The 22,212-nt window shown below is 34.1% G+C and overlaps 1 protein-coding gene across 8 annotated transcripts in view; it reads left to right on the top strand.

Annotated features, from left to right (window-relative positions):
- Positions 1-20,328, top strand: part of LOC114340960 (serine-enriched protein) — a 207,726-nt gene extending 187,398 nt beyond the window's left edge. For 7 of the 8 annotated variants that reach the window (XM_050645436.1, XM_050645437.1, XM_050645434.1 and 4 more), the window contains one exon: positions 2,479-20,328. In XM_050645436.1, the coding sequence (XP_050501393.1) occupies positions 2,479-2,652 (174 nt within the window). In that variant the 3' untranslated portion in view covers positions 2,653-20,328. The remainder of the gene's footprint in view (positions 1-2,478) is intronic. The other variant, XM_050645441.1, reaches the window with a different exon arrangement.
- The last annotated feature ends 1,884 nt before the right edge of the window (positions 20,329-22,212 follow it).

The raw sequence follows: 22,212 nt of genomic DNA, 5'->3' as shown, positions 1-22,212 counted from the left end.
AACTCAACTTGAACATGTCATGTACTGAATTTTATGGCAAATATAATTTTATAAAAATAAATAAATAAATAATATAACTGGTCAAATTTTTAGTGTTGTTTGTATTGTACTTTATATCTTTTTCTCATAAAAAATATATTCACATTTTTTACACAAACTAAACGAAAAGCAAAACGAAAATGAGCCTCTTCATCTTCTGCGTCCCGGTTTGGCTCTTCGTAATTATGGTAAGCCTACCTAATAACTACCTATTAAAACCCACCAAATTTAATTTGCATATCTCAACCGGAGTCAGAGCCATACATAAATCGTCAGTTTTTAAGAAAAATTTCAACACCCCGTATCTCGGAAACGAAGAATTTGCGGACATACGTTTATAAAGCAAACTGTTATTATTTTTTAATGCAGAATTACCCCTTAAAGTTTGTAATACTTATTTCAAAACACCCTGTATTGATGAAAAACATGGCTAGTTGTAAAAGTAGTTAACTTTTTTATTATCCAACATACCCGAATAAATCAAAAACAGAATGTTAAGAAAACATGAGGTTATATGTAGTTGGGTTTTAATTTCAGTACTTTATAAATGCTAGAATATTCCACAGGGTGTGGCGAACTTTGAGAAAAAAACACAGTTTGATTGGTACACCCGGTATACAATGAAAATTTACCTGTCTAGTAACAATATTATTACAGCAATATTGTTAAATAATAAGGCTATAATATATTAAAAAAATGACTTAAATCGGACAAAAGGTTTAGGAAATTCGAGACATCAAAAATGACCAATTTTTAAGGTGTGCGGATTTTTTTGACCAGGAGTGTATATTATTAAATATTTTATAGCTTACTTGAGAAACTTAATATGTAATTTTCAACACTGTATTCTTCACTATATTCTTCAAAAAACTGATATTCATTTTCAAATTTGGAAAATTCAAATTTCTATGAAATATTAATAATCGTAACTTAAAGTACCATCTATTTGCAGTTAGTATTATGTTTCAAATACTTAAGCTGGACGAAATTTAGACGAAATAAACACAACATGAAAAATATTCATTCGGTTTATTTTATTTTTCTTAATAGTCTAGTCTCTAGTCTAAGGGCGAGGGGTCAAAATGGCGTATGGAAAACTTTGATCGTATTGTTAGAACCGGAGTTATAACAACTTTCTTGAAAATCAATTGCAAAATAGGCATTCGATTGAGCTTTTCCAAGTATAAATCAGCTTTCATACATGCGATTAATTTTCAAAACCCCATCACTTTAATGGTAATTGCTTCAGCTTTAAAAAATACTTCGCAAAATTATTTAACCTTTATCAATAAAAAAGTTATAACAATTGAACCTTAAAAGTTTCACTAAAAAGTTGCAAAGTAATTTGTTTACAAGAAATTTAAACAAAACTAAGCTATAAACTTTAAAATTCTGGCTAATGCAAGTGACAGAAGAACTCAAAACGAACATTTTAAACTTTGGTAAATGTTTCTATAACCAGCCAGATTTTTAAAGTTTATAGGTTAATTTTTTTTAAATTTCCTATAAACAAATTAATCCGCAACTTCTATGTTTAATTATCATAACTTTTTTATTATGGGGAAAGGCGCAAAATGTCGCCTGTCAAAATTTTTAATGTGTATTTTTAATGTTTTCATTTTTTTTTCGAATCCTGAGAAAACTAATAGGTATTTTTGAAACATTTAAACGCAGAATGAAAGATTGCGTTATTACCGAGGGCCAAAAGTCCCTTAGAATAAATCAAAAGTTTCTTTTGAACAAAAGATTTGCATTTAAAAATCACACTAAATTTTCTCTTTTATTTTCACCCCTGTAACTTATTAAAATAAACATTATACAAGTTTTCAGGGACTTTCGGCCCTCAGTAATAATGTACCCTTTCATTCTGCGTTTAAATTTTTCAAAAATATTTTTTAGTTTTCTCAAGATTCGAAAAAAATTAATACATTTAAAACATATTGAACATTTTGAGAGGCGACATTTTGCGCCTACGTCCTTAAGGGGAACGGAGCAAAATGCAAAATTTTGACGCATGTCAAAATTTTCAATGTGTTTTAAATGTATTCATTTCATTTCATTTGGTCATCAAAATGAGCTTAAACTCAATCATAATTAGTATGACTGAATAGGTATTTTCAATACCATTCAAACGATTTATCACTTGCCATAAGGTACCATTTAAAATTATCTGTCATAGTGGCGCTGTAAAGTCATCTGTCACTATTACGTCATTTGTTATAAATAGTTAAGAAGCCTACGTCCGTTTATTTCCTCCCTTTTTTTATTAGTATAAGTATAACCGTTCAAAAGATACGAGGGGGGAACATACTTTTGACTAGCACTGTATATTATTTACTGATATAAATAATTCGTCCAGTTTATTAATATTTGCTTACTATAGAATCATAAATGGTGTATATTGCTTTAACCAAGATAGTCAAGCACTTCATGTTGCAGGCAGACCCAACAAGTGTCGACCCCGGAAAACTCTCCCCAAATCGGGTAAGACGACAGGCGCAAGGCCGATCAATGTCAGTTCAGAGTTCCGATCCTTATGGCTCTAATACGACCTTGAGCAGCAGCCAATCCAGCGAACTAGCTTCTTCAGATGGCAAGCATTCATCCAACTAACATAAGGCCACTGCTGCGCCTCTGCCTCCTCCTTCGATATCGGTGTCACCCTCACCCAAGCACTACCCCATGCAACCACCACCTACTGTTACTGTGAGCTCATCTTCACCCTCCTCAACTCCACAATCATCTCCTGCTCATTCTTTTACGTTTACGATTGTTTTGAAAAAGGTAACGCCCAAAGAAACACACTTTTCCTGAATAAATGAGTATTTATTTTAGAAAAGTTTTTTCTAAAATAAATTCTAATGTTCTCAAAAATTTTAAGGTATCCGTTTGGAGTGTAATAAAAGAAATTATATGATCATGAGAAAAAAACAAAACTAGGGCAAACATTCTAAATTCTAATAGATATTTTACGGAAAAACTTTAACTAAAATTAAAGAACCTTTGATTTCAAAAAACAAATTAAACAAAAATTTTTTGACATTACACTCCATGATGGACATCAATAAAATCATTATATATTCAATCTAGAAGAAAAAGTTCACTAGATTATTAAATTATCTATATGTATATGATATTTTATTTGAACATTTGACAGTTTTTTCTGTTACATAAAATTGTGCTAAATAAAAATTCTTGGCCTCTTGCTTTCATTGATTTAATGTCGATACTACACTCACCGGCAAAATAAACCGCCCATCTTGTAAGTAGTCCTTTAAATTTGCAAAAATTGCCTATTGTTAAGGGTTGCTTAACAAAAAACCAGTATTTAAATATCTTCGAAAGAATTCAAACAAACATAATTTTGAAAATTATAGTCTAATTAAAAAAATATGAGTATTAATAATGAGTGTTGCCGCCTCTGGCCCTTAGGACGTCTTCGAGTTGGTTCGGTAATCCATTCGTGCTATCCTGGATATCCGATTAAGGGATAATGTGCCACTCCTCTACCGTAGTCGCCTTGAGCTCTCCGAAGAATATAGGGGCTGCTGCTCTTGCTCTTACCCATTTTTGAGATTGCCCCAAATGTGTTTAATTGGACTAAAATCGGGACTGCCTGGCGGCCATGGTAAAACTTAAATCCCGACCTCCCGAATCTTTTGGTATGTCAACGTGCATTGTTACACATTAATCTAAAATTTTCACCAATAAACGGTGCAAAAGCATGAGATGGTCTTAAAGAACTTCTTTCGCGTATCTTTGATCATTTACACTGCCTCTATCGAACACAAGATCAGTACGAGCTTCGTAAGAGATACTTTCCCAAATCATGAATGGCTCTCCTCGGTAAGACACTGTTTCGGTTGTAGTGCATGGAGCAAACCCTTCATTTTGACGCCTTTAGATACGCCTACGTCCAGCTGGACCTCTTAGGGCTATTCTGCTCTCATCTAAGAACAGTATGTTCTTACATTCCTCCACAGGCTAATCAGCTTATTCTAGCTAAAATCAAGTCTGGCTCTACGGTGTTGTGGGGGCGACTGTGGGCGCAAGCTGGACGGAAAGTCCTCAAATATCTTTCTGTCAGTCTTCTTCTAATGGTACGTTCACTTAGACTAACGTTTCTCAAAAAGACACCTACGAGCTTCAGGAGCGGTGCAAAAGCGATTTCTCATGCTGGCAATGAAACGATCATCTCTAATTGTAGTACATCGATGTCGGCCTTAACCTGGCCTCCAAGTGTATGAAACTGTCTCCCAAAAATCGTCTAATAGCATTTCGTACAGTAGTTCAGCTCCTACACCCTTCGGAGAGCTCAAGACGGCTGTGATAGAGGATTAGCACAATATCCCCCAATTGGATATCCAAAATATCATAAGGTTATAATGGATTGCCGAGCCGGCTCCAAGAAGTCCTAAGGGTCAGAATAGGCAACACCCATTATTACTCACATTAGACTTTTCAAAATTATATTTGTTTGAATTTTTTTCGAAGATTTTTAACATTTGAGTTTATTACTTGATAAAGGACTTTTTTCAATAATTTTATTGTTTTCTTTTCCTCAACTGTAGTTTTCACTGTATCTTTCATAAAATGTGATCCAAAATTGACAATTTCTACAAATTAAAAGAAATACAAGGTGGACGGTTAATTATGCCGGTGAGTATCTATTGCCAATACAACATATGATGTAAGTAATTGGTATTTTGCACATTATTTATGTTACAGATTAGACGATTAAACGGATTGATATTAGCGGAGAGTGAATATTGTAACGATTCAAAAATCATTTATTTTTTTTAATTTCGTTTAATTCAGAGAACAGTGACTTTTATGCGACCCTGTATAAGGTTATAATTTGCGTTTAAAAATCTCCAATATCTGAGCAACGCGGCCTCATTCATTTTGTGTGCCCTAAACACAAACGTGTTGAGTGTTACACAGATGGCGCCCAACGTGGGTTTAATAATAAATGTTAAGAATATTTTTGAATCGTTACAATACAAAGAAAACAAAATAAATGATTTAATAATCTAGTTTGAACGCCATATAATTTGTTATAGCAAGCAGATTTTCGCCATTGCTGACCATAACAAATGTATCTGTAATAATATTTATCAATCATATAAAAGAGTTGAAATATCAAAAATATATAAAGCAATAACAAATTAGCTCAAAATTACAACGATCTTATTGTTACATATCTTCTAGATCGATTAATTCTTTAAATTATTCCTATTGGTATTGGATTAAAAATAGGTGGAATCCATTTGAGGCCTGTAAATGTTAAACTTTTTGTAATATGCTTTCGCACTCAAATTATTTTTTACGATATTTTATTATTTAGCGTATGGCATTTCGACACATTTGAAAGATTACAATAAGCAATAAAAAAGTTGATTTAAACTTGATTCTAAATAAAAATACTTAATCATATCTAATTTACATGCAAACGTTGAGTTTGTTTACGTAGTTAATCGACTCTGGCGTCGCAAACAGGAAATCTTGGTAAAAACTGTCCTCGTAGGTTTGCTGGTGGCACTCCTCCATTATGTGCTTGATTGGACCTCGCCGCAATTGCATCACAGGATGGTAGCTTACTAGATCGACTCTTGATCAAATATTTACAATAAGACAAATGCTTGAAAAGTATTGGGAATATAATTAGGACGTGCATCAGATTTTTATAGATTTCAAACAGGCTTATGATTCAATTAATCGTGCAACATTATGGAAGGCAATGGTCGAGCTCGGCGTACAGAAACTAGCTGCAGTAACACAAATGTGTGTAAGTAACTCCTTTGCACAAGTTAGAAAAGGAGGGAAAATATCAAAATGCTTTCTGCGTAAATTCTGGACTGAGACAGGGAGATCCGTTGTCCCCATTGTTATTTAACCTGGCCTTAGAATATGTCATACGAAAAATGTATCCAAAAATCACACCAATCATAACTGCTCGGGGAGCAAAAATCATACTTGCCTTTGCCGATTACATAGACGCAGTAGCACAATCAACATTAGAAGTTAAGGATATTTTCTCAAGCTTAGAAGAAGCTGCATTAAACATAGATCTAAAACTAAATGAAGACAAAACAAAATACATGGTCGTCTCAAAACAAGAACGACAGCGAATAAGGCAAAACATTACTATAAACGATCACAACTTCGAAGTGGTTAAAGAATTTAAATATCTAGGAACAACAATCACAAATGACAACAAATTAGAGCGAGAAACGAGAATAATGGCAGGAAACAGATCTTTCTTTGCAATGCAACATCTAATAAAGTCAAAACTTTTTTCACAAGGTGCAAAAATCCAGATTTATAAGACCATAATACGACCAGCAGTCGCGTATGGAAAAACATGGACGCTAACAAAAAGAGAAGTGAATAAATTGCTGGTGTGGGAACGTAAAATCCTTCGAATGATTTATGGCCCTTGCATAGACAGCGTGACAAACGAATGGAGGCGCAGATACAATAACGAGCTAGAGTCTCTATTCGGAAAAGAAAATCTAGTCAGATATATAAAGGCCAATAGACTCAGATGGACAGGGCATGTGATACGCAGTAACGACAATCGCCTTATAAACAATGTGTTCTGGGAAAGGCCAGATAGAAGAAGGTCCGTAGGGCGGCCTAGAAAAAGGTGGAAAGATGCAGTCAAAGAACATCTAGAGAAAATGGGAGTGCGACAATGGGAATTAGTGGCACAGGACCGACAAACATGGAAGGCAATAGTAAACGCGGCAAAGACTCACAAAGAGTTGCAGCGCCATTGATGATGACGATGATGATGATGGTAGCTTACTCCATCTGTGCAACGTATATACGTATACGCACATCGACCATGTTGAGTTCTGATGCGGTTAAGTGTGCACCAGGTCTTACGTGGTACGTCAAGTCCAGGAGGTGTCCTAGGTAACAATTTTGCAAGCTTTCCGATCCAAAACTTTGCACATGATATCTGAAGCCACTTGGTACATGAGCAATGTAACCATCCACAATGACCTAGGAGTATCAACCGTAAAAAATGATATATTAGTCCACTTCAATAAGGCCAAAAATTCGTAATTCAAGGCACTTCAACCATTTTATTAGTGAAGTATATCAGTCACTAATGGAGGAACGGCGACTGAAGAGGTCTTGTTCAGAAGACCTAGTTACGTAGTTAAAAATGGACAACTGTCAAGATTGTCAAGATGTGAACTGCGAGTATTTTGAACATTTGAAATGATTTTTTCAAATTATTATTCTCATTGGTCTTAGAAAATAAATGCATCTATTCTTTAACTTAAAGTGATTTATTTCTCATTTTAAGACTTTCCACCAAAACCAAACAAGATCTTTTAAGATCTACAAAAATATACAGAGTATCCCATATAAATTAAATAAGTTGAGAATATTTCCAGTGAAACCGAAGGTTAGTAAACGAAATTAGAGCTTTAATAAGTTATAGCTGAAATGTTTAAAAATAATTAATTTTTTTGTACTAAGGCATAAACAAAAAGTTACGTATTTTATGTCTGGCTATGATGAGCTACTCGTATCGAGAAATAAATAATATAAAAGTGTTTTAAAAGTTTAGTGTACTTATTGTCAAGCTCTTAACAAATGGATTCACTTATCAAAAAAAAATCTTGTTGAAAACTAAATGACTATGTTAAAATCTATTTATAGTTATAAAAATATCGTTTTTAAATCTAAGAAAGAATGAGCATTTGATTCTCTTTAATTAGTTTATAATGAAATTGGAAAATATTTGAAAATAATCCACACGGTGTCTATATATGTAAGTATCATGTTTCTTTGCATCATACTTCGTAAAAGGTTCAACCAAAATGTAAAAAATATAATTAACTGTAGGTCTGACTAAAATATTATTTGATAAATAACGACGTCATTTCAAAGTCATTTAAATATAATATATTTCCCTAGGGCGTTATTTTTAAAAATAACACCCTATGGCCTATTAAATTTAAATAACTAGTTAAATACTGTAAAGTTGACAAATAATAACAACCTAAGTAAAACTATGGTTACCACATTTACGTTACGACTATTGCTGGTAAATGTACTTATTTGAAAACTAATTAATTCAAAATTCTTTCAAATTTTTTGCATATAAAGAATATTTAGTCGGACATTAAACGTTGAAGGCACCACGGGTATTATGGATAATAACGCTTTCGGTAAACGTATATCCCTCGGGTCAAAAGCCCTCGAGATACACACCATTGACCTCAATCGTTATTATCCTTATAATACCCTTTGTACCAACTATAAATAATTACTCAATAATAATAAATAAATGTGATTAAATATGGATGAATACGATTAAATTTAATATTTGCAATATTAAATTATAAAGTATAAATCAAAATAATTACTAACTTAGGAGCTTTTTTTTTTTCAAGGACAATCATAAGATATATTCTAATATTCTAGTATATAGTATTTATATTCTCTTTGGTGGGGATATTCAAAAGTAGGTATACAAATATGTCTCGGTTTTTACATAATTTTTCAAAATAAGACAATTAATAAATAAAATAATACAATAACTGAAATATTTTTTATAAAAATATTTTAAAATAAAAATCTTCAATAATATCTACCAATTTTATTATATTCTTTTTCATATACTCTTATATATTCAAAATGTTTTTGCAAAAATAATTATGACATTAAACATTATAAAAACACTGTAAAATTACGACATAATGTAAAAGCTAAAATACAGATCAAATTTTACTGATTTTATTTTAAATATTTGAAAGAAATTCTTATATTTCACTGATTATTTTGGCAACAAGCATTATTGATTCATATTTTTAAGTATTTGTGACAGTGTATAGAAATTTATTTTGTTTTACCATTCGTAATATTCATAAAAATGTTCTTTTTTGTTCATTATACAAAATTCATCAAGATATGCCTACTATCCTTCACAAAGTTTTTGAAAGTGTATAAACACAGAGAACAAAAAAAGAGGAAATATTTGGGTGATTTCAAAGCTTAGAATTCTAATGTGCCATGTCACAAAACTTACAATTCTCTAGTGAAAACAATTTAATTGGCTAAGAGATGAAAAATATTTATTTCTTACACTGTCGTAAATATTAATAATTTCTTTAAGAATTTCCAAATTGTGACGATAATATAATCTTATCGTCTCGAGTACCCCTATGCATCCAACAAAACATTCTCTTATACCGTCTCTGACAATATAAAAGACCGAACAGAAATCCAATAGCGATTCTCTGTGGTCTCTGAGGTTATAACAGTGTCCCTGCTTGGCCACCACTCTCGGAGAATAGTGTATTGCAAGCAAGCAAGCAATTTGATTCAACCCCACCTTTGGGAGATGTCCACCTTATCGAAAAAGTACATTCGGGTGTAACAATTCATTGGGGCGAGGTGTTTTCACCCTCGTAAAAACAGGGATCACCCCACCTCGCTCCAATGCCCCAGGCCATCCCTTTCTCCCCCATAGCACGCTGATGCACGATGGGGGCACAACTATCAGCCAAATGCTCTTCACAATGGAATCCTGGGTAATAAGATTCCATGTGGTGTCCTAATCGAGTACAAAAACTAGGCCAGCGTGAAGCGCTCTATGCCTTTATCTTCTAATTACTTAACCGCGGTACTAAAATTGCTTGCTTGGGCCCCAAGTCATTGTACCAAGCCCCATTGAGCTCGGTCCAATGGCTTGGAACTCAAGAATTTTATGTTTTTTGTATTTTTATGTTCTTTTTGGTGGCTTACGCCTTTTTTTGTTTTTTTTTCTATTTTTTTGTTGGCTTGCGCCTTTTCCTTTATTTTCTTACTGGCTGACTTTACCTGGTCGTGATGTTGGACCTACTCGTGTTTCTTCGGCACTTGGTGTTTCGAGCTACGAACTATCTACTACTTTTACTTTTTCCTTTACTTAGTCACTCATTGTTTGCTTAATCCACTATTTGCTGTTTAGGCCGTTTGTGCTTCCATCGGTGGAAAGCGTCATACCCTAGCATCTCTCGCAGTATGTGACTTGGGTGGTACTCCAGCTCCGCGAATTTGACTCTTGCCTTATCTGTCATCATTTCGGTGACTCTCACCTGTTGAAGTTCTCTGAACAGGAATCTTTCTGCTACATATCTAGGGACTCTGGCTGCTTCTCTTAGGCTGCTGTTGTGGACCGCTTGTATCTTCTTTTTGTGGGTGTTGCATACTTGTCCCCATGCGAGAGATGCGTATGTTAATACCGGTAATATTATGCTATTTATTAGTCTTAACCTCGTTTTTAGTCTTAATTTACTTTTACTTCCTGTGAGTCCTCTTAATGTTGCTCTCGCCATGTTGGCCTTCTGGACTGTGGCTTCTACGTGTTTTTGGAAGGTTAATCCTTTGTCCATGATGACTCCCAGGTATTTCATTTTTCCACTCGATGGGGTTGTTCTGCAACGTCAGCTGTTCTTCTGGCTGTTGTCTTCCTTTCTTATATAGTCCCGCTTGCGTCTTTTCGGAGTTGATGGCTATCTTCCATTTTATACACCATTCCTCGATGTCTTCTAACGCTGTTTGCAGGTTGGTCACTGCTATGTCTACGTTTCTGTGTTTGGCCGCTATCGCTGTATCGTCGGCGTAGAGGCTCATTAGGTTACCTGGTGTTCTAGGTACGTCAGCGGTGTATATTGTGTACAGTAGAGGTGACAGGACCGCTCCCTGTGGCACTCCGGCCTCCGGGCTTCCGAGCTCGGACAGGACTTGTCCTATCCGAACCCTGAAGCTCCGGCCGCCTAAGTACGAGGAGATCAGCCTCGTCATCGCTCCGCTGTACCCATAACCTCGCATTTTGTATATGAGCCCCTTGTGCCATACTCTGTCGAATGCTTTGCTTACGTCCAGGAATGCTGCTCCAGTGTACTGCTTGTCGTTGAATCCAGCTGCTATGTTCTCAGTTAATCTGAGTACTTGTAGCTCGCTGGAGTGCTCTGGTCTGAATCCGAATTGAGCTTCTGGGATTATTTCTAATCTGTTTGTTTCCGTTTGCAGTCTGCTGAGAATAATTCTTTCCACTATCTTGCTAATCGCTGGGAGTAAGCTGATTGGCCTGTAGTTCTGCGGGAATGTGTGGTTCTTGCCAGGTTTTGGGATCATGATGACATGGGCCTCTTTCCATCTGTTCGGGAATATTTTGTATCTTAATATCGCGTTCACTATGTTTGTAAAGTACACTATAGCTCTTATAGGCAAATACTTTAGGGCTCTATTTGTTATTTCGTTTAGATCAGGCGCTTTTCTCGGTGAACTGTTTATAGTGTATTCCTCAACGCGAAAGTAATATATAAGGAAGAAAACATCTGACTCATCGTGTTAGATGGCGAGATAAGGATAACTACGTTCAGCACACATAGTAGTTGGGTAGGATAGGGATTTATCGACTTCGCTCAACTCACCAAATCGACGGGCTTCGGAATACGTTCGGAATACAATCCCTAATGGATTTCTGTTTGGTCTTTTATACTGTTAGAGACGGTTAAGAACATGTTTCGTTGAATACATAGGTGGACTCTAGACGAAAAAAGTATATTAACGTCACAAAATATACTCATAACAAACACCCAATCACATCATTGACCATTTATAGCAACTACAAATGTCGATTATTGTTGTTTATCAATCACAAATATTTTATGAATTGTTGTGACGTCCTAGTTCCCACAAATAAGTGTATTGTAAACGTTAAGGTAAATTGAGTTGGTACCCTAATAGCGTCTTAATATTCTTGATGTTATGTAATTAACATCATCTAAATCAACATTATAATTGGCTATTGGGGTATCGGTCGTTTAAAATTATCTACCAATAAGCCCAAAACTTCTTGCCTTTCACGTAACTTTTCCTTTCTTCACTCTTAAAAGGCGCAGCAGTGGTATATTAAATGGTAACTAATTGATATTAACTTTGTGTTGTAGATTATAATATATGTACCTCGAAGTGGTTTAAGATGACTCATAAATATTAAATCTACCCTTTAGTTCTTTTATTATTTTTTAAGGGATACCTAGGCGTAAGGTTATAGCTGACTTCCACCATAGTGATTGATATACATACATACAAGTACCTAAAACTGCAAACAAAACTATCACAAAGAAGAGTACGGCATACTGTACAATGATTTCCAACTATTGCAAGAAAAGACAGTCATATACCAAAGCTGTTTTTTCTGGAATGCCAAGTGAAAACTTTTTGCCTTCAACTTACACAACCGGATCATATATTTACAATTTGAAATTGCATACTGAAGGAAACACTATAGCGATAAAACTACCTAAAAACTATATACACTGTATACTATATCAGTCTGGTCCAACGAAAATTTGACCCCCTCACAAACTCAGAAACCAAGAGCTTCTTCAAAATTTAAAAAAACACGTAAATTTTTAATGAAATGGGGACGAATTTTCATGCAAAATTCATGCCCTCAAATGGAACCCCCTACTGCCCCGCATCGACCACTACTTTTTTAAATAGCAAGTGTGGTCTAGTGGCACATGATTTGAAAGGTAATTTTTTCCTCTAAACGACGCTCTATTTTTTTTTAATTTGCATAATAAGTTTGAAAATAAATTTTGGACTTAACAAATTTATTAACAATTAGTTAAATCCAAAATTATCTTTAGGGTTATTCCGCAAATTAAAAAAAAATTAGAGGGTCCTGTAGAGAAAACAAATACCTTTCAAATGATGTGCCACTCGACTTCACTTTCTATTAAAAAAACTGGAGGGCTGATGCGGGGCAGGGAAAGAGGGACGAATTTTGCATGAAAATTTGTCCCTCTTTCAATACAAATTGACATGTTTTTTTGAATTCTGAAGAAACTCTTGGTTTCTGAGTTACTGGGGGTGGGGTCAAATTTTCGTTGGAACACTCACTCATATGTAACGGGTAGTTCTTAGTAAATTAAAAAATACTCCACACGAACAAATAATAAAAAAATGTCAAGATTTACACACAATCCTATGAGTGGGTGAGAGCAGTGACTTTCAACCTTACAAATTCTACGAAGAATTACAAATAATGATCCCTAATTTACCTAACTTTATAACACACGTGAAACAATTGCTCCAATACATTGCAGATAATAACTTAAAGAAATATACCCAAACATTTACATCGTCATTAGAATATTATTAACAACACCGATTAGTACAGCCTCCGTTAAAGGAGCTTCTCGAAATTAAAACTCATTAAGAATTATTTAAGGAGTATCTACGATGTCGTAGGAAAGACTTTATGCGGTCGCAATTTTGTCTTTCGAGGCTGATATAGCATCAAAGCTAGACTACGAGCACGTAATTAAACAATTCAGCAGTGTAAAAAGTAGAAAATGTCTGTTCCTCTAATGCATATTTAAATTAAACTGTTTTTTAACGTTGATTGGTCTTAATAACTTGAGTATTTTTAGGTTTGTTGTAAGTTTGACTAGATTTTGCATGAATAAAAGTTTAATAATGAAAATGACACATTTTTATGCGCGAGCGGGGGTCTCGCAAAATGTATCTTGCCCACATAAAATTATGATCTTGCGCCACAACTGCTTGGTCCCATCGGAGAGGTGGCAATTAGTGGGAGTGCGTTGGTATCAATATGCGTGCTGCTGTTCTCTTCTGACCAGTGTTACCAGATCTCCTGTTTTAGCAGGAGATCTACTGTTTTCATACTTCTTCTCCTGTTCTTCTGTTTTCAATCTCAAATCTTCTGTTAAATTTTCCACTAGAATATGGTATGTTGGTATTAAATTTGAGAGATTATCTAGCGTTATCAGACAATAAGTTTAAACATTTGTGAAACCTGAATTTAAAATGTAGTTAAATTGAACAAAATAACTATCTTATGGCTATTTTTCAAGGCCATTAATTATTTAATTAATTAAGCAGTAATTAATAGAAGTGAAGCAAGACGACCCATCACTGGTTTCTGACTGATTCGCATGCGCAGTTCCGTTTTCAAGCGCTTGAAAACGGAACTACGCATGCGAATCAGTCAGAAACTAGTCAAAAAAAATGGACTGTCTTGCTTCACTTCTATTAATTACTGCTTAATTAATTAAATAATTAATTACTTAATTAATGGTCTTGAAAAATAGCCATAAGATAGTTATTTTGTTCAATTTAACTACATTTTATTGTTTTATTCGAAATTATTAAAATCTCCTGTTTTCTCCTGTTTTTTTATGTCCTATTCTACTGTTACGAAAAATTTTCATCTGGCAACACTGCTTCTGACGAGCTGTTGAATGCCGGGCGGAAGGATATCGTTTTGCTGGGGCCCACAGTAACGTCTAATGCCGTTAATTAACTCGTTATTTGACTAACGCGTTAGGTGTAGCCATGACTTAGCGCACCAATTTGTTAATGCCGTTAAACGTTAGGCGATATATCGGGTGTCGGTTTCTTTCGACACTACAAAGGAGTTACTCCGTTACTTATCGCGTTGTTGTGGCTACACTTGCACTGTTTCAACAAGTTCTAGCTTGCAGCGCAGCAGATTAATTTGTTTTGTGAAATAGGTACATACTATTCTACGAAAATGTAGTGGAGTAATGAGAAAATAATTGAATTTTTAACAGTGTTTGAAACAGAACCTTGTTTATGAGATCCCCGACAAAAATCACATAAAAATCGTGGGGTTCATGATGACGCTTGGCGTCGAATTGTGCAATCATTATCTTTTCCAGCGACGGTAGAATATTTGAAAAAGAAAAAAGACACACTTATGGGATACTATAAGACCTATTTAAATAAATATAAAAAATCGTTAAAATCTGGCATGTGAACGAATAAGGTATATAAAACAAGCTGGTTTGCATTTGATCTCATTGCCGTATTCGTTTTCTGTGCATTTTTATCATCCACCATCTTCTTTTGAGTCTTGGTTTTTGCTTGATCCGTTTATAAAATAATAAATTCATAAAATAATAACTAGCACTCATAAAATATAACAGCGTAGCAGCTTCGACTTCAATCTTGAAATTATTGGATTAAAAAACGCGTTTTCTGCTAACTACGCGCTAAAATAAGTGTGGCCAGTCACTTTAACGCGCAGTTTATTCCATCATTGTTGGTGTGTTAATTAATACGATAATGGACGTTAGACGTTAACGTTACTGTGGCCCCAGCATTACACATACTCGGTGGCATAAGGGAAAATTGTGTAAGTTATACAATGCAAGTAAGTGGTAAAAAGAATGGAGAAAAAACGTAAGGGAATCTCCAAGCACCAGCATAGTGCGTGAAAATATGCCACTTAAAAGAATCAAAGCAATGCTCCAGTTAAACAAAAAAAAAACAAAAATCAGATCCTATAGTAAGAAGAAATAAATTTTTAAAAAACTCAAATGGGAGTATAGTAAATTTAAAAATTTATTTTAAGGGTTCACTTATGTCATAAACTAAAAATTGTAAATGCCCAAAATAACATACAGGGCGAGTCATGAGGAACTGTACATCTTCTTCTTCTTCAAGTGCGCTGTCGGTTGCGAGCGTTGGCTATTAACATGGCAATTCTGATCTTGCTTGCGGCACTTCTGAATAGTTCGACTGATGTGAGCCCGAACCACTCCGTATATTATTAACCTATGGCAGACACGTTTTAATGGACATTTGCCTTAACATTCATCACAAGATTCTCCATACCAGGTACAGTTTCCACGACTTATACTTTATATTTCTTTCTATTCTAATTTTATATTAAATTGTCCAATTGTTTAACAATTAAAATTTTGGTTAGTAATAAAAATTTGATCATTTTAAACCATTTCATTCTTGATGTAACTATATGTCGATATATTTAAAACCGCTTATAAAAATGGATAAACGTAAAAATGACTTTCATAATTATTAAAAAAAATAGTTTTAAAAGTCATATTTTAATTAGGTACCAGTATTTTTGTATTTATGTGCAAACTAACTGTAAAGAAGTGTGTATACAGAGCGTATATTTTAAATAAGGTAGGTATTGAATGTACCCACAATAATTATAAATACTCTTTTTGGGCATCGTATACAACATATTATGACTTTTGTTTTTATACAGTTAATTTTATACTTCATTTCATATATTAGCTCATAGCTCAAATACCAATAAAACTTCAATATGGTTTTGAGAGTTAAGATTTGTGAAAGCAATGAAAAAGCGGACCAGATGATCACCAAAAATTGAAGTGAATCGAAGAAACTTAGGCAAAAAGTTTTATTGCAGTAGTTAACGTCGAGATACAATAGTTTTGATGAGACATTGAAAAGCTTCAACACAGTTAATACAATAAAGCAGGTCCTAAAGACCGCCAGTTGCAATTAAAGAAAATGAAATCAATCAATTAAAATAAGAAATAATAATGTTTGATGGTATTTTTTTAAATCAGGTAGAATATTTCCAGTGTCTAGCACATGGTCCTGCAATCTTGTTACCAAACTCTTAAACTTTTAGTCGGCAGAACCGCGAATGTCTTCTGAAAATGCCAAATGATGGTGAAGCTGTTCAACCTTTTGAGGAATATTCAACAAAGTTGAAACAAAATAAACGATGAACTACCCCATCTAATTGAAATAATATTCTAAAATATTACCTCGATCATCTAAGATAGCCATCGCTACACCATCAGCTTAGCTCAGTCATTCAGCTGTGTGTTCGTCTTGTTCTAATCTTAGATATAAACTCTGAAAATTTAGAATGGAAGCAAACAAAACAATAGTTTTAACTAATCAAGTTTATTGTTCATAAAAATATAATAAAAATATGACTTAGTAAACTGCATTAACAAATATATTCAAATTCTTGCCAAAAACTAACAATTCTGGATTATACTTATGACTTTTGGTATCTGGTGGTAACTTCTTGATGTCGTATGGTACTGCTGTAGATTTCTTGTAGGCTTGGGCGGATCTTCGGCCCTAGGCCCCTGCAGCTGAAGGTGGTAGTTGTTGCAGCCTAGATTTCATGGTCCCATTGTTGTCAGCCTTAGTGTCATCGCCGACGATAGGCTTTTTTGAAGCTCCCAGAGGGAGGACGGTGATCTTATCCAAAAACTGTAACAGTAAAACACATATCAACAATCAAGAAGAAAAACCAAAATGTACCTTTGCCAAATAGTATTCAGAAACTAGTAGATGGCAAGGGTAAATTAAATGGAATTTAGATGAGGAGAATAGTTAAAATTTTGATTACTAAACGTGCATACATGTAAATTAAAAAGATATATTTAAAACTAAAATATCAGAACACATGATCTGACATTGAAGGTTAGATATAAAAAATATTAGAAAAACTGTTAGATGGAGAAATGTAATTAATATGATAAGAATAAGAACTCACCCCAAGAGAATGAAAGTCTGGAAATGGATAGTGCCTTATGGGCCCATCTCTTTAAATATATTGATTTTTCCCTTCCATTTTGATTTTGTGTCAGCGAGTAGGGATGAAGTGTCATTTTCATTACAGTGCGACGTAGGCAGTGGCGGGCATGATCCGTATTAAAAAACAGATACTTACAGAGTAAGAATGTATGGGGTACGTTCAGTATGTTCAATCCATGATTTAAATGAAAGATGAAAAGAAATATATTAAATAGAAGATAATTAAAGAGGGTAATAAAATGGGATAATAAAAGAGGATAATAAAAGAGGGCGCCAACGAGTTTTTAACGAAGAAAACTGGTAAAACAAATAGAAGAAAATTATTGTTAATAAAATAAAGAAAATAAAATAAAATAATTATTTAAAAATAAAATATCAAAGATATGACGTTTGTAACGTTACAAAGTAATGAGACTCTCATTAAAATGATGCCTTGTAGGTACCTACTTTTCATCTCAATGTTCAATATCCCTGATGCGACAGTAGCGGCATGTGAGAAAGAAATTGTTTGAACTCGTATCAGAACTGTCATAGATTAACTACGATACCAAAAGAGTTTTCCCAAAATGCTTTGTATGTTAAAAATTCATTTCTTTGAAAGTAAAACTATTTTGTATTAAAATGTGACAATTCTTATCTGAGGCATACGGCTAACAACTATTCTTCACTGTCAATAGATTTCTGAGTATTGTATTCTATGCCAACTATCATCTTGAATTAAAACATGAGCTTCCTCGAACTGTCTTAGGCTGAGGTGAAACGTTTTTTCAAACTTTGTAAGGAGCTTCAATAAAAAATTTGAGTTCTCCATGGTTCCCTCTTCTTTGCAAATACAAATTTTTCTCCTTTTTTGGCTCTGTTTTTGGATTGATTCAAAAAACCACATTTTGCAGTAGTCAGGTTACATTTCAAGGTTTGAGAAGTTACATTGAAACCTGAGAGGTTTCAAGTTAGACATTCTGAATATTTAAAATATACGCTCTGTATATTATGATCGGTGTCATTTTATCGTATAACTCTCATACTTAAAAATTAAAAGGGAGCTTCTGATTATTCTTGTAACAGACTGAACCAAAGAATGTAAAATTTAGGCTTCTCTATCTTATATAAATTATTTTATACGATTGATAAGACTGTAAAATAATATTGCATGTATAATATGTAAATTAAATAACGAGTAAAACCTAAAAAAATAAACTATAGGGGAAAAGTTATACCTACATAATTGATTTCTTACTTTTCATACATTTAAATAAATGGGGAATATTAAATAAAGTAATTTACCTCTTTTTATTTGAATTTCTTTACAAAATGATGAGTACGCTAAAAACCGGCAAAATAACGCAAAAGATAGAAAACATATTAAGTTCTGAGATAATACGAGATAAAGCTAGTTCTAATACGTGGCTAGTTGACTTTAGTCATAAATTATACATATGACGTCGAAAAACATTATTTTTTAATTTCTCATGTTAGAACAAATTATTTAAATAGATTAAGAGAGGTGCTAATAAAAAACATTAATAAGTAGCCATTTTAATTATAATCAAATTAATTATAAAAATAACTCAACTAAAATATTTTACTAAACTACGTACCAAACGTCATACGTATGAGTGAAGGCAACTAGATCTTAAGGAGGGGGTATGGTTTGAAATCAACATATCAAGCACATTTTTGTGAATTTTTTCGAAGCTATGGTAGAATTATTTTATTTTTAAATAAAATAAACATATTAAGTAAAATTCAAAGAATATTTAAGAAAAAAATTAATCCAAAAAATATTGAAAAATAAGCTATTGGTGACAAATTTTAGCAGGCAGCTAAAAAAAATGGATTTTGCGGTGGACATCAGAACTAATCACTGGATCATACGAAACAAAAAATTCCAAAAGATTTAAATTAGCCTATGAGTTTCACGAGGTAACAACATCGAGTTTTTTTATTTTTCAAAATCATATCACTCAGAAGTCAAAAATACGAAATTTTTGATAAACATTTTGTGAAAACCAACAGATTTAATATTGTTGAACAAAAAATAAGCACAAAACGAAAAATATTTCGACGTTATTACCTCACGAAATGTCTAAAGAAAATCTATACAAAATTTCAGGTAGATCGGTCAAGTTGTTTTTCAGTTACAATGTCCACCGCATTTGAAAAACCAGTTTTGAGAAAAATGCATTTAAAATTTTGACAACTGCATCTTCATCTTCTTATTTGTCTGCCAAATCGTAACGTGATGAACATTGGAATATGTTTTTTGAATTGAGGAGTAATTTTCAAAAGAGAAGGCGAACAGTTGTTTAACGTTTCTCACTACGCTCAAGCGTGCTGGCGCGAAGCCGCGGCAAAGCGGGTAGAAGGTAGGGATATTCAACACTCTGTATCTCGGGTAATTTTACTCCGATCAATCTGAAATTTTCAGAGAGTATTCTTTGAAATTATGCACTTTTATTTGAAATAATAAAAAAATTTAAATATTTCAAACCATACCCCCCCTTAAGCAAACGTCTAAAGGTGGGAAATTATCATGTAATGTAATGTAAATTTATAGGTTTCTAACAATAATTTCCCACCTCTACTAGTTTCATCTCTTTTTATTTCACAAGGTGTTATGTTTTCCATCTTTTACGTTATTTTGCCTGTTTTTAGCGCACTCATCACTGTATATTAATAGTTAGTATCACAATTATTATTATATATGCAAATTATTTTAACTTAGGTAAAGAACGTTCTTAGATATTTTCTACTTTGTCTACTACGGTCTTTAATTTTTTACTATTGGGCGACTTTTTAACAAAATGTGTATTTTGACAGAGTATATTACTAAAAATGTGGGCTATGATGTTGTAAAATAAATATATTTATGTTAAATAAGAATTCTCGTTTTATTTATTTCCATAAAAGAAAAAGTACGTAGGCCTCTTATAGATGTCCAATTTTTTCATCAGACAACGGACTTTCAAGAGACGACACCTTTATGTAAATAATAAGACTTTCTTCTGAACTGACGTCCTATAGATCAGTTTTGAACAAGTTGATAAATATATTGCACATGCGGTAATATCGAACAATTATAGTCGGAGAGATAGAAGTGGATTTTGTGATAAGTAATATGGAAAAACTATACGGGGATATGTTGAATAAGTTGTGTACATGACTTTCCCCAACGGCCGGAAACCAGAGTGGGGGACGAGGGTAGTTATAAGGGGTCAAAGTCGCGGTTTTTATTATTTTTTTTGTGACGCTTATGATTGAGATAGTGCACCAAAATTTGGGAATAAGTAGGTCATGACGTAATTAAGTAAAATCTCTAGGGGCGTAACGCTGCGTGGCCGACAAAGGGGTGGGGGTAGGGGTGAATATAAAAAATATAAGGCGTTTTTTGCGACGTTCGTGATTGAGATAGTACACCAAAATTTGGGAATCAGTAGACCATGACATAACTAAGTAAAATGCCCAGAGGCGGAAACCAGAGTGGGGGACGAGGGTAGTTATAAGGGGTCAAAGTCGCGGTTTTTATTATTTTTTTTTGTGACGCTTATGATTGAGAAAGTGCACCAAAATTTGGGAAAAAGTAGGTCATGCCGTAACTAAGTAAAATCTCCAGGGGTGGAACGCTGCGTGGCCGACAAAGGGGTGGAGCAGGGGTGAATATAAAAAATATAAGGGGTTTTTTGCGACGTTCGTGATTGAGATAGTGCACCAAAATTTGGGAATAAGTAGACCATGACATAACTAAGTAAAATCCTCAGAGGCAGAAACCAGAGTGGGGGACGAGGGTAGTTATAAAGGGTCAAATTCGCAGTTTTTATTATTTTTTTGTGACGCTCATGATCGTGACGTGCACCAAAATTTGGTATTAAGTAGGTCATGACGTAACTAAGCAAAATCTCCGGGGGCGGAAAGCTGCGTGGCCGACGAAGGGGTGGGGGCAGGGGTGAATAAAAATTATAAGGGATTTTTTGTGACGTTCGTGATCGAGATAGTGAACCAAAATTTGGGAGTAAGTAGATCATGACGTAACTAAGGAAAATCTCCAGGGGCGGAAACCAAAGTTGGAAACCGAAGGGTAGTATTAAGGGGTCAAGGTCGCAGTTTGTATTTTTTTTTGTGACGCAGCACAACATTTGCCCCCGCGCAGCGTTCCGCACCTGGAGATATTACTTAGTAATGTCATGATCTACTTATTCCCAAATTTTGGTGCACTATCTCCATCATGAGCGTCACAAAAAAAAGTAATAAAAACCGCGACTTTGACCTCTTATAACTACCCTCGTCCCCCACTCTGGTTTCCGGCTCTGGGCATTTTACTTAGTTATGTCATGGTCTACTTATTCCCAAATTTTGGTGTACTATCTCAATCACGAACGTCGCAAAAAACCCCTTATATTTTTTATATTCACTTCTACCCCCACCCCTTTGTCGGCTACGCAGCATTCCGCCCCTAGAAATTTTACTTATATACGTCATGACCTACTTAATTCCAAATTTTGGTGCATTATCTCGATCATGAGCGTCACAAAAAAAATAATAAAAACCGCGACTTTGACCCCTTATAACTACCCTCGTCCCCCACTCTGGTTTCCGGCCGTTGGGGAAAGTCATATACACAACCAATTCAACATATCCCCGTATAGTTTTTCCATATGACTTATCATGCACAAAATCCGCTCCCAGCTTTTAGACTATTAGAAAAAATACTTCTTATTGACGTAGATATACAGTGAGCACGTAAAGGTTGGAATAAATTCATTTTCTCGA

The sequence above is a fragment of the Diabrotica virgifera genome, chromosome 3 (genome assembly GCF_917563875.1).
Source record: "Diabrotica virgifera virgifera chromosome 3, PGI_DIABVI_V3a".
NCBI classification, from domain to species: Eukaryota; Metazoa; Arthropoda; class Insecta; order Coleoptera; family Chrysomelidae; genus Diabrotica; species Diabrotica virgifera.
This window is presented reverse-complemented; position numbering and strand designations above follow the sequence as displayed.